Source organism: Populus euphratica, unplaced genomic scaffold (genome assembly GCF_000495115.2).
Source record: "Populus euphratica unplaced genomic scaffold, PopEup_1.0 scaffold58.1, whole genome shotgun sequence".
NCBI classification, from domain to species: domain Eukaryota; kingdom Viridiplantae; phylum Streptophyta; class Magnoliopsida; order Malpighiales; family Salicaceae; genus Populus; species Populus euphratica.
Window position 1 is genome coordinate 1,387,526 of NW_011499864.1, and position 11,627 is coordinate 1,399,152.

General features: G+C 33.5%; 2 protein-coding genes across 3 annotated transcripts; one reads left to right on the plus strand and one right to left on the minus strand.

The window, feature by feature from the left end:
• Positions 1-2,863: 2,863 nt before the first annotated feature.
• Positions 2,864-6,921, plus strand: LOC105125763 (purple acid phosphatase 15-like). Its single transcript, XM_011026350.1, has 7 exons — positions 2,864-3,573; positions 3,692-3,892; positions 3,981-4,314; positions 4,400-4,617; positions 4,829-5,019; positions 5,345-5,629; positions 6,293-6,921. Exons 1-7 carry the CDS (start codon positions 3,285-3,287, stop codon positions 6,437-6,439), a joined length of 1,665 nt encoding a protein of 554 aa, XP_011024652.1. The 5' UTR covers positions 2,864-3,284; the 3' UTR covers positions 6,440-6,921.
• A 769-nt stretch (positions 6,922-7,690) lies between these two features.
• LOC105125764 (KNR4/SMI1 homolog) lies at positions 7,691-9,695 on the minus strand. 2 transcript variants are annotated; one of them, XM_011026351.1, is made up of 2 exons: positions 8,227-9,695; positions 7,691-7,854 (listed from the first exon to the last, which is right to left on the minus strand). In XM_011026351.1, the coding sequence occupies exon 1, from the start codon at positions 9,437-9,439 to the stop codon at positions 8,246-8,248; it is 1,194 nt and encodes a 397-aa protein (XP_011024653.1). In that variant the 5' UTR covers positions 9,440-9,695; the 3' UTR covers positions 7,691-7,854; positions 8,227-8,245. The 2 variants fall into 2 exon arrangements, with proteins under 2 accessions (XP_011024653.1, XP_011024654.1); XM_011026352.1 differs by lacking the exon at positions 7,691-7,854 and having other exon boundaries at positions 7,916-9,428; positions 9,595-9,686.
• Positions 9,696-11,627: the final 1,932 nt, after the last annotated feature.

Consider the following 11,627-nt stretch of genomic DNA (forward strand, 5'->3'; position numbering starts at 1 on the left):
ATAAATAACTCAGAATAATATCTTTAATAAATAAATATATATATATATATATATATTATAAATAACTCAGAATAATATCTTTAAAAATTAAACATATATATATATATATAACCGGCTAAATTAACAAAGATACATCAAGGGATTCTCATATTCACCCTCAAAGGTTCATCTAGAATCCCACCGAAAATTTAAAAAAAAAAAGTCTTAGAGACTATATTAAATATTATGGAATACAAAAGTTGATCATAAAGCAATGCTTACATTGCATATTTATTCTACTTGTAACTTCCATGATTAATGATACCTATTGAATGCTATTTAATTCTTGGCGTACAATATCCATGACCTTTTTATCTTTACTATGCACCTATGATAGTTGTGCTTTAAATTCCTTTATCTAACGTTCTGGATTATAAATAAACAAGGTAAAGACTCATAAGAAATAAAAAAGAGATATTAACTAAAACATAAATTTTAAAATTATTTAAAAAACAAAATAAAAGATGGTATTAACTAACATAAAAACCAAAAAAAAAAGAAGAAGAAGTGATAATCTAGGCAACATAAGCACGTGTTAAAAAAAATAAGAAAAACAAACGAGTAGGAGGGGCAAAATAAGTGTAAATAGGAAATTCAGTGATAATCTAGACAACATAAGCACGTGTTAAAAAAAAATAAGAAAAACAAACGAGTTGGAGGGGCAAAATAAGTGTAAATAGGAAATTACAACACAGCCCCTGCACAGAAACTTTTTTTTCTAAGAGATTCTTTCAGTGAATACAATAATTAAACAAAAAAAGCAAAACAAAAACATTTATGCTCCTGTTAAAATATAAAAATACCCCCATCTCAATGCTACCATTTTACCTCGAGAGGCGCAAAAAAAGAGAGTAAATACACAGCTTTTTCCCCCCACATGTTTTTAAGTTTATTTTAATTCTACCTCGAGAGGCGCAAAATGAAAAAAAAAAAGTAAATACACAGCTTTTTCCCCCACATGTTTTTAAGTTTATTTTAATTTTAATTTTAAGGAGTAGTCGCCACTGTAAAACATGGCATTGATTATTATTCTTTTAAGGAGCAGTCGACACTGTAAAACATGGCATTGATTATTATTCTTCCTGGAGCTTTTTTAATCCCTAGGAGAACTGCAGAGAACAGTGGAGAAAATGTTCCGAGGGAGATGAGAAAAAGAAAAAGGAAAAAGAAAAAGGAAAAGGAAAAGGAAAGAAAGACAAAAGGAAGGAGGCACATTCTCAGTGCCCATGCTGCTGCTACTCCCCCTTGTGGGCAGACAATGTTCAGAAGACTGCCTGTAATTGGTGGGATCATGTGGAATCATGGGCACTCTTTTACAGTGCTGTTCTTTCTTAATTCCTTGGGAAATATTAAATTAATTGTATGTTCAGCAATGTAATTTGAATATTTTTATATCAAATTCATTTAATGTTTTTATAGATGATTTTTTTATAGTTTTAACAAATATTAATCACCTTTTAATCCTTAAATAACATAATTTTAAAAAAATAACATAAAAATATGAATATAGCAAATATATTAGGTGTTGTTTAATATTGTTATTCGTAATGTTTTTTAAAAATATTTTTTAAAATATATTAATATAAATTTAAAAAAAAATTATTTATTATATCAACATATTAAAATTATTAAAAAATATAAATTTTAAAAAAATTTATTTTTTATATCAACATATTAAAATTATTAAAAAAAACTCTAAATAAGCATAAATATAATGTTTTTTCATTAAATTAAACATATTTTTAGATGCAATTGCAACTATAAAAACATGCAATGCCTGTTTAGAATTCCACCCTTTTTGTCCCCGCAACTATTTAAACACCCTGTACTTGTTGCGTGCTTGTAACGTGAAATTAATTATCAACCACCAACTTGCTAGAGATAATTAATTATTAATCACATCTAATTTATGTTAGATTGATGATTTTATGTTGTGGAGTCCTAAATAAAAAAAAAATATGCACATTTTATTTAGGAAAATTGTTTTTTTAGTAAAATTGGACTTGAAGTATTTTTTTTAATGAAAGAATGATTTTTTTAATGACGAACCTTATTACTAATATAAAATGTCATGCATGGTGATTAGTTTACATGTACTTTCTACAATGAAAGAATGATTTTTTTAATGACAAACCTTATTACTAATATAAAATGTCATGCATGGTGATTAGTTTACATGTACTTTCCATGTTGATGATGTGCCGTGGCACCCAAACATTAGTGTAAGATTTTATTTATTTTTATGTTTTAAAAATATTTTTAAAAAATTTAAAATTTCTTATTTTTATTTAAAATTATTATTTTTTTATTGTGTATAAATCATTTTAATGTATTTTTTTAAATTTTTTTTATTGTGTATAAATCATTTTAATGTGTTGATATTAAAAATAATTTTTAAAAGATAAAAAAATATATTTTAAAAAACAATTAAAACTACACTTTTAAATACACTAAACAAACTTATTATATGTTTTTTTTTGTTTTTTTTTTTTGTGATAAGTTACACAGTATTAGAAAATAGAATCATAGCTTTGAAATTCATATTGACATAGCATCTTGGTGTGGTATTTGATAGACTCGAGATTATATTAATTCAAGTTAAAAAATTTAAAACATGATTTTTTTATTAAATAATATTGTTTTGAATTTTTTAAAAATATATTTTTTTAGATTAAATATTATAACTTAAAATTCAAGTTTTGTATGTTATAATATTTTTTAATATTTAAATTGAGTTTAAAAACCATAATTAAATTGTGATCGATAATAATCCCAATTTTTCGAGGTAGGTTTTGTTGACGATAGATATGGAAGGGGATAGGATGGAATGACGAGAATATTACGTAAAAGATGCTCTCGTGATAGCAAAGGTAGGCTAGAAACCTGGATTATAGATGACGTCACACCTGGCATGGCATCATTCGAGCTTCGAAACAGAGACTGTATGTAATGCTCATGCCCTGCCAAAAAGGTTAATCATTCATTCACTCACAATCCAGACAAGCCACACGCCCAGGACTGGCAACATGTCTTTCCTCTGCATAACGGCTTTCTAACTGTCTGAAAACAAAGAAAAAAGGACGATCACCCTCATAAACACCAGATTGTCTGAATCTTCCCTCCCTGCAACTTCACTTTTTCTAAGCTAACCTTTACTGATTGTTCTCTATCACTCTTCCTCTCCATCTCCATCTTAAGCTTTTAAACCTGGTTGCGATGGATCAGATTTCTGATGACTAGTAATCATGGGATTCTTTAATTTCGGTTTACAAGTGGTGGTGTTAATATCTTATTGTTCTTTTGTATCTTTTGTTGTTTATGGCAACAAGATTAGGAGTAATGTCATTCCGTCAACTTTGGATGGCCCATTTGAGCCCCGTACCGTCCCTTTTGACGTCAGTTTGCGTGGCAACGCTGTAGATTTGACCGACGACGATCCCCGAGTTCGCCGCCGGGTCAAAGGTTTCCAGCCCGAGCAAATTTCTGTGTCTCTCTCTGCCACTTATGACTCTGTTTGGATTTCATGGATCACAGGTAATGATGAATTATGAAATATTCCTGTCTGTCTTAATTTCTTTAATTTGTTATTGATACTATCATTTAGGAACCGTTTGACGCAGCGATCAGGTGTTTTTATCCATGTTTTTTACAGGAGAATTTCAAATGAGTAACCATAATAAGAACATAACACCATTAGACCCGGAAAGTGTTGCGAGCGTTGTTCGATATGGGACGTTGAGGAATCCATTAAATCACGAAGCAAAGGGCTATTCCCTTGTTTACAGTCAGCTTTATCCTTTTGAAGGTCTTCAGAACTACACTTCTGGCATCATCCATCATGCTCGCCTCACAGGTAGATATATTATCTGCTATTCCATTGGCGAAACATGGTGTAAATTCTTGTTTAATTTCTTGGCGTCTTTTTTTGTTGGTGTTTACAGGGTTAAAACCTGACAAATTATACTATTATCGATGTGGAGATCCTTCAATAGGTGCATTGAGTGATGTTTATAGTTTCAAGACCATGCCAATTTCGAGTCCAAAGAGCTATCCGAAGAGAATAGCTGTCATGGGGGATCTTGGTCTTACATACAACACAAGTACCACAATCAGTCATGTTATTAGTAATAAACCTCAACTTGCTTTATTGGTTGGGGATGTAACTTATGCAAACTTGTATCTTACAAATGGAACTGGCTGTGACTGCTATTCTTGCTCCTTTCCTAACTCCCCCATCCACGAGACTTACCAGCCTCGTTGGGATTACTGGGGAAGGTATGCATGTAGTTTGATTTCATTTTTATCGCAATCTGCTAGTGGGGTTTGTATTGTTAATGTTTTAATTTGTAAATTTTTACAGGTTCATGCAGCCTTTAGTTTCTAAGGTTCCCTTAATGGTGGTGGAAGGAAACCATGAAATAGAAAAACAAGTTGGGAACCAAACATTTGTGGCTTACAGTTCTCGTTTTGCCTTCCCAGCTAAAGAAAGTGGATCTTCATCTACATTCTACTACTCCTTCAATGCAGGAGGCATACATTTTGTCATGCTTGGAGCATACATTGCTTATCATAAATCATGTAAGTATTGTGGATTTTCTTTTATACTCGATACTATGATGATTTAGTTATCTGGTGTTCTGCTTCTGCAACTCAAGTCATTGAGAAACACACTTGGAAAATGTCGAGTTTCGATTTGTACAAGTAATTGAACAAACTGCATGGTTTTGGTATCTTAGTTTAAAGTGTTCGTCTTGTTATTTTATCTGTATGGTTTGGTTTCTTCTTACAGCTGATCAGTACAGGTGGCTGGAGAGAGACTTGGCTAATGTTGATCGATTTGTTACTCCATGGCTGGTAGCAGTATGGCATCCACCTTGGTATAGTTCTTACAACGCCCATTACAGAGAGGCAGAGTGTATGATGGCAGCCATGGAAGAATTGCTTTACTCATATGCTGTTGATATAGTCTTCAATGGACATGTAAGTGACGAGGGCTGCTTTTTTTCTGTTTTTCAAATGAATTATCCCCGAACTACAAAAGAAAATGAAGGATTCAACATATAAACCGGATCGATTTGACTCATTTGAAATGCTATGAGAAAAAATTCTTAAGTTTCAGCTGGATAAATTGGAATCAGTGCATTTTTACTTCTGAGTCTTTTTCCTTTGCCTTATATATATCTTGAACAATTTGCTTAATGCTGTTCTTGATTCTCTGCATAAGATTTCGAAACTAGTCTTGTATTTGAAGATGTTAAGGTCATTGACCTTTCTGAACTTCTATCTGCTCACTGATCATGACCAGGTTCATGCCTACGAGAGGTCAAATCGAGTTTATAATTATACATTAGATCCATGTGGTCCTGTGCATATTGTGGTTGGAGATGGAGGCAACCGAGAAAAGATGGCTGTTGGGCATGCTGATGAACCTGGTAACTGTCCAGATCCCGCAACCACTCCTGATCAACACATTGGTGGTTTTTGTGCCTTAAACTTTACAACTGGCCCGGCAGCCGGTCAGTTTTGCTGGGACAGACAGCCTGATTATAGTGCTTTCCGGGAAAGTAGTTTTGGCCACGGAATTCTAGAGGTACCCCTCTCTCTCCCTGCTTAACCATGTCTCTTTCAAGTATCCATTCATATGCCGTACGATTGTGCAGTCACTTGCCAGTTTCCATTTTCAAGCCCACCGAAGGGCATGCCGTTAAAAATTCTTACATATAACAAAACAATGTTAGTAAGTAGATGTGACTGCAGGCAAGTTTATTGATAAACTGAAAGCATAAAAAATGATGTGAATGTTAGTAGATGTGACTGCAGGCAAGTTTCTTGATAAACTGAAAGCATAAAAAATGATGTTCCTCCAGGAAGTTTCATGTGGTTGGTTCAAATCCCATAGTTTTTAGCTCTGATCCCATTGAGAAGGATGACAAACATGCGCAGAAAAAACATGTCCTGCCATGTTCTCCTTGTACCAATGACTTTCAAGACCATTTGATAGCCCTTATACAGGATATTCAAATCCCATAGTTTTTAGATCTGATACCATCGAGAAGGATGAAAAACATGTGCAGAAAAAACATGTCCTGCCATGATCTCCTTGCACCAATGACTTCCAAGACCATTTGATAGCCCTTATACAGGATACATACCGACCACAGTGAATCTGAGAAATCCTACTGCCCAATCTCATTACCACATACGCGGTACTGCAATCTTTTACAAGGGTCTCAGACTTGAATGTTAATTGCAGGTGAAGAATCAGACCTGGGCTTTATGGACATGGCACCGGAACCAGGACTCTCGCAGTACAGTTGGGGATCAAATTTACATAGTGAGGCAACCTGATAAATGCCCTGTCCGGTACAAACAAACTGAACGTTGGTTTGCATCCATTTGAACAGCTTGGATATAAATTGACTGCTTTCAAATGTTGGTGAAAGCATTGCAATTTCTTTACCTTCTTCAAACTGTCTGCAATATAGTGGGATGAACTAAGAAGAATAAGGGACTTCCTAACAATTATTTCTGGAGAAATATGATACATGGGATAAGAAGCATCTTGTTGTTTTAGTGATTGCTCACGCACAAACACTAAATATTTATACTAGAAAAGTCATTACTTGGGGTAAATTGCTTACCTATTGTTGTCTTGTAACTTGTAAGCTCACATTGAAGAGGAAAGGCTTGCTGTGATAATTTATACTGGGTACCGATGTATATAACGCCTAAATTCTCATCATATTACATCGTCTAGCAGCACGACGAGGCCTGTATTGTTCTCCCACAACCCTGTTTTTATGGTTTAGGCTGCTCCCATTTCGCTCGCCTGCCTATGTCATGAACATAAAATTTTAATGTAGTTAAATTCTTGGAATGGTTCTATTTCGAGTCATTATCTAATGCATGATCAATTGTATTTATCATATCTTATGATCTTTTGCTTATAATACCAAACCAATAGTCATTTGATTGGAATAAACCAATAGTCATACGTCTTTGAATGAGCACATAGACAGACTTTGGACAAAGTCCTGTTCTTCTGGTGCATTAGATTCACTTAAACAAAGGACGGCCATGGCACTGCGCTGCAATGAAACAAGCCAAAGCTGTCCACAACTCAAGTGGATTTATCTGTGGGTTGTTTAGTGATCTGAAGTTTATAACTGTGTTTTATCTGCAAGAAACTGTGAGAGATCATGAACACATTCCAGAAATCTAGTTGTAAGATTCCATGAACAAATACATAAAATAAGTGACTGTTCCACATTGCTATTTTTTCCCAAGTGTGCGTTTGGCTTGATGGCAAAGAAGATGAAAAGAAAATAGCCAGGCAAGTAGACTCCAGTCAGCTTGAAATAAATGATGGGGCTACAACCATTACATTTGTCTTCCTGACGATGGAATTAACTGATGTATTAAAGGCTTGAAGTCGCATATGCAGCATCTGCCCCGCTTGAGTTAAGACTCTTGATGGAAGCTCTCATTGATGGAAATAGAGTTGTAATCATATGATAGGGGCTGGTAATTCTTGCTGGTGACTGAGCTCTTTCTACAGAGGTACCATCTCATCTCATCTCATCTCATTTTACAAAAACTAAACCAACACCCAGAATCGGAAGTTTACAAGTAATCTAAACATTTCGAGGTACCATCTCATCTCATCTCATTTTACAAAAAGTAAACCAACACCCAGCATCGGAAGTTTACAAGTAATCTAAACATTTGGATGGCATCAATTTGAAGCTTTATGAGATGCGGCACTTGCTTGTCTGCGGTGGTTCCGTTCTGGGAAATGTTATGGATGCTCGAACTCTTTCAATTACATGAAAAATTGAAAGAAATTTAAAAAAAAAAAAAAAGGGACAAGGAGAAGGAGAAGGACATTGACTCTTTAATTACTTGAATGTGATGATTAACAAAGCTCAATCCTGTTATGCATGTCTATGGTTAAACAGAGATTACACTAACAAGTACCATTTACACAAAAATTCAGCATAAACCTGTGACTGTATTTCTCTATCTTTCTTTTATTTTCTGCAAAATATAAAAACACTTAAATGGGCAAAATGCCAAAGCTGGCACCAATTCGTTTTCCAATCTTCTGTTGAACCCCGAGAGAGCACCGATCATATAGTATTTCACTACCCCTTTCAAACTCAACAAGACAAGTGCAAAGATGTTTACATGAATGTGTCTTGAGTCCTCAAAATATATCAAGAATCTCCAAGATGAAACCGTTGCATAGAGGGCAATTACCCCTTTGAACCCAAAGCTCTCTTGAACACAGCCTGCAAAATGTATGCCCACAAGGAATAAAGGCTGCACCTTTATGCCTAACCATGCACACGCAGCAAGTATACTCTATACCAATAACACCGTCACCCTCTTCACCACCGTCCTCCTCCTCCTCATCTTCATCATCATCATCACCACATGCCTCAAGATCCCCCATTGTATATCTAGACCCCTCAAACCCCATCTGCCTATCTGTCTCCTCTAACAAATCCATCAATGACATCCTCACCGGCTCCTGCGTCTCCGTACTCCCGGGCATGGGCATTGCCCCTTCCTCGGCCTCTTGTTCGGCTGCTGCCGTAGCTGCAGCTTCCTCCTGTGCAGCTGCTTCTGCAGCCTCCTGTGCTGCCACTGCCTCCCTCGCCGACAACAGTCTCTCCTCTGCCAATGCAGTACCCAGGCGTATCGTGCCCTCACGTGCCGCCGGATCTAAATCATTCTCATCCGACTGGGTTGAATCGACAACCGGGAACCGAGTCGAATTGTGCCGCGAGATTTGCGGTCTAAAACCCCGAGAAGGCCGGCCATCTTCCACAGCGTGAATGTTCACATCCGGGTCACCAGAATGAGTTGACTCAGACTGAACCTGCAGCATAGCTGAACCAAACCGAGTTGAGCTCCGGCGAGTCATTTGCGGCCTCAAGCTCGGACTCATCCCCGAGTTATCATCCGATTCCTCCAACTCAGGCGATATAACAGCCGAGACGGTGGTGAAACGCACCGAATTACGGCGTGTCATCAAAGACCTGGAGGAAGCGTTATTAATATTAGAATTGCGAAACCTGTTTTCCACTGGGATGGGGATATCCGAAGCTGGAGTATGAACCGAAGATGTCCAAGCAGAACCGGCACGCTTCAAACGGAGCTTGTCTCTGAAAGCTTTCCAGCTCTTCTTGTCTTTGTGTCCAAATAACGACCCGCTCTCTTCATCTCGGATTATATCCAGTAGTGTCCGATTTGCCTGACCCAGATGTTTTTCCATGCTAAATATTGTCTCAAGGGTCCTTCTATCTCTACTATTTTCAATTGCATCCAACAGAGTTATTCTCTTGCGACTGCCGTCATCGCCTCCGCCGCCGCCATTGCTGTATCTACCCTCCATCAAAAATCAGTTACAAATTTTAAAGATGCTAGAAATGACAAGCAAGAACAGCTCCTGAGACAATTAAATCAAGAAAAATACCCCAATCCGTGTATGTGCAGGAGCAGTGTTTGACTGAATTAAAAAAAACCTTAGTATAAATTATAGTGTAGTACCTTTAAAGAAGAATTGAAGGATAGGAAACATCTTTTGTTTTGGTTTCTGTGCACGATTTATCGGGAATGGTAGAATAAAGAAGTTTTGCAGAGGGTGATTGAGACCGAGACACGTAATAATTTTTAAAATAGCTTTTAAGATTAAAATAAAAATAGATAATTTTATTTATTTATTATATTAATATATTAAAATTATTAAAAAATAAAAAAAAAAACAAATTCAAAAAAAAACGTTTCTAAGCTTCATTCTATATTTTTTCAGTTAGATGAGAGTTTCAAATCACCTTTACAGAACTTTATTATTTATCATGAATGCATTAAAATTAATTTTTTTTGTTACTTGAATACGAAAAATGAATCTTTTATGTAAAATGAATAGTCTTTTAATAAATATTCATAAAAAGCTCAATAAAAATTGTCTTTCATTATTCATCTATTTCTTTGATTTAAAAAAATATATTTTTTTAGAAGAATTAGTTTTTTTAAAATATAAACTTAACATTATCTAAAAAGTAAGGTTCAATAAAAAAATATACAAAAAAATTAAAAAAGTTCTATTAACGCAATACATCACATGTCAAAAACAAGTATTTTATGTGTTATCGAGTGGTGTGATGTACCGTGCATTAAGTAAACAAATCTAGTCCGGCTCTTGTCATGGCTTAAAACTTGGTCATGCGTTATTTTATTTTTTTAACCTAGCTGAATTTAAATTGATTTTTAATTGGGTTGATTACATCACAAGTTACTTTATTATGATGAATTACTTCTCAACTAATTTAATTTAAAATTTAATTTAAATTAAAAAAATAATCAAATTAAATTGCTAGCTTAAATTTTATTTAATAATAATGATAATACATACTGATAGAAAATTAAAATGAAAAAAATACTAATTTATATGATACTAAAATTATAATTATTGATATTTATAAAACAAATTATAATATTTAAGTTGTGATGCCAATATTAATATATATAATTTAAAAAAGAAATAGATGAATTAAATAAAAAGATATTAGAAAAAAATTCTTAGCACTTATAATGTGATTTTCTTTCTTACTGTTTGAAATTACAATTATAGTTAATTTTTAAAATATTTTTTATTTATAAATATATTAAATTAATATTTTTTTAATTTTTTAAAATTAATGTATCAAAATAATCTAAAAACACAAAAAAAAATATTAATTTCAAATATAAAATATAAAAAAAATAAAATGTTTTTAAGAACAATTTTAAAATAACAATATTAAAACATAAAAAATATTTATAATATTTAAGTTATTAAATCAATATTAATATGTATAATTTAGAAGAGAAATAGATTAATTAAATAAAAAGATATTAGAAAAAAATTTAGCACTCATAATGTGATTTTTTTTTTAGTGTTTGAAATGTAATTGTTGATGCTTTTTAAATATTTTTTTAATTTAACGAGTCAAAATAATCTAAAAACACAAAAAAAATATTAATTTTAAATAAAAAAATAAAAAAAAATTAAATTCTTTGAAAAACAATTTTAAAACTAAAAAAAAAGTGTTGGATCATTTATGCTGGAAATATTGATAGTTGGAGCTTAAACATCATAAATTATTTTGGCAAGACTGGGATTTATACATTATTATTATTATTATTATCAAGAAGGAAAGTGGGACAGCATTGGATACCTTACATGCGTTGGGTTATGGCCGTAGCTCTCTGATATATGAAGCAGAAGAAGCAGTTTGCTGCAAAAAAGAGAGTTTCAATGATTCCAGCATTTAAGACAAAAAACATATTTTTCATAAAAATAAAAATTAAGGAAGCAGATAAGATCTCACGCACCAGCGCAGGAAAGTCTAAAACAATGGCCCTTCTCTCTTTTCTTTTCTTCTTTCTCTGTCTGTTGTCATGTGAGATTTCACTTTCTTGATTTTATTTAATTTTTAAATCATTTTTCTGTCGCTTTTTCTCTCTTTTTAGTTTTAATTTGTGTGAAAATGTTTGAAAGAGAGAAAAGGAGAGACGGTGAGGGTGGGGGTGGGGGTGGG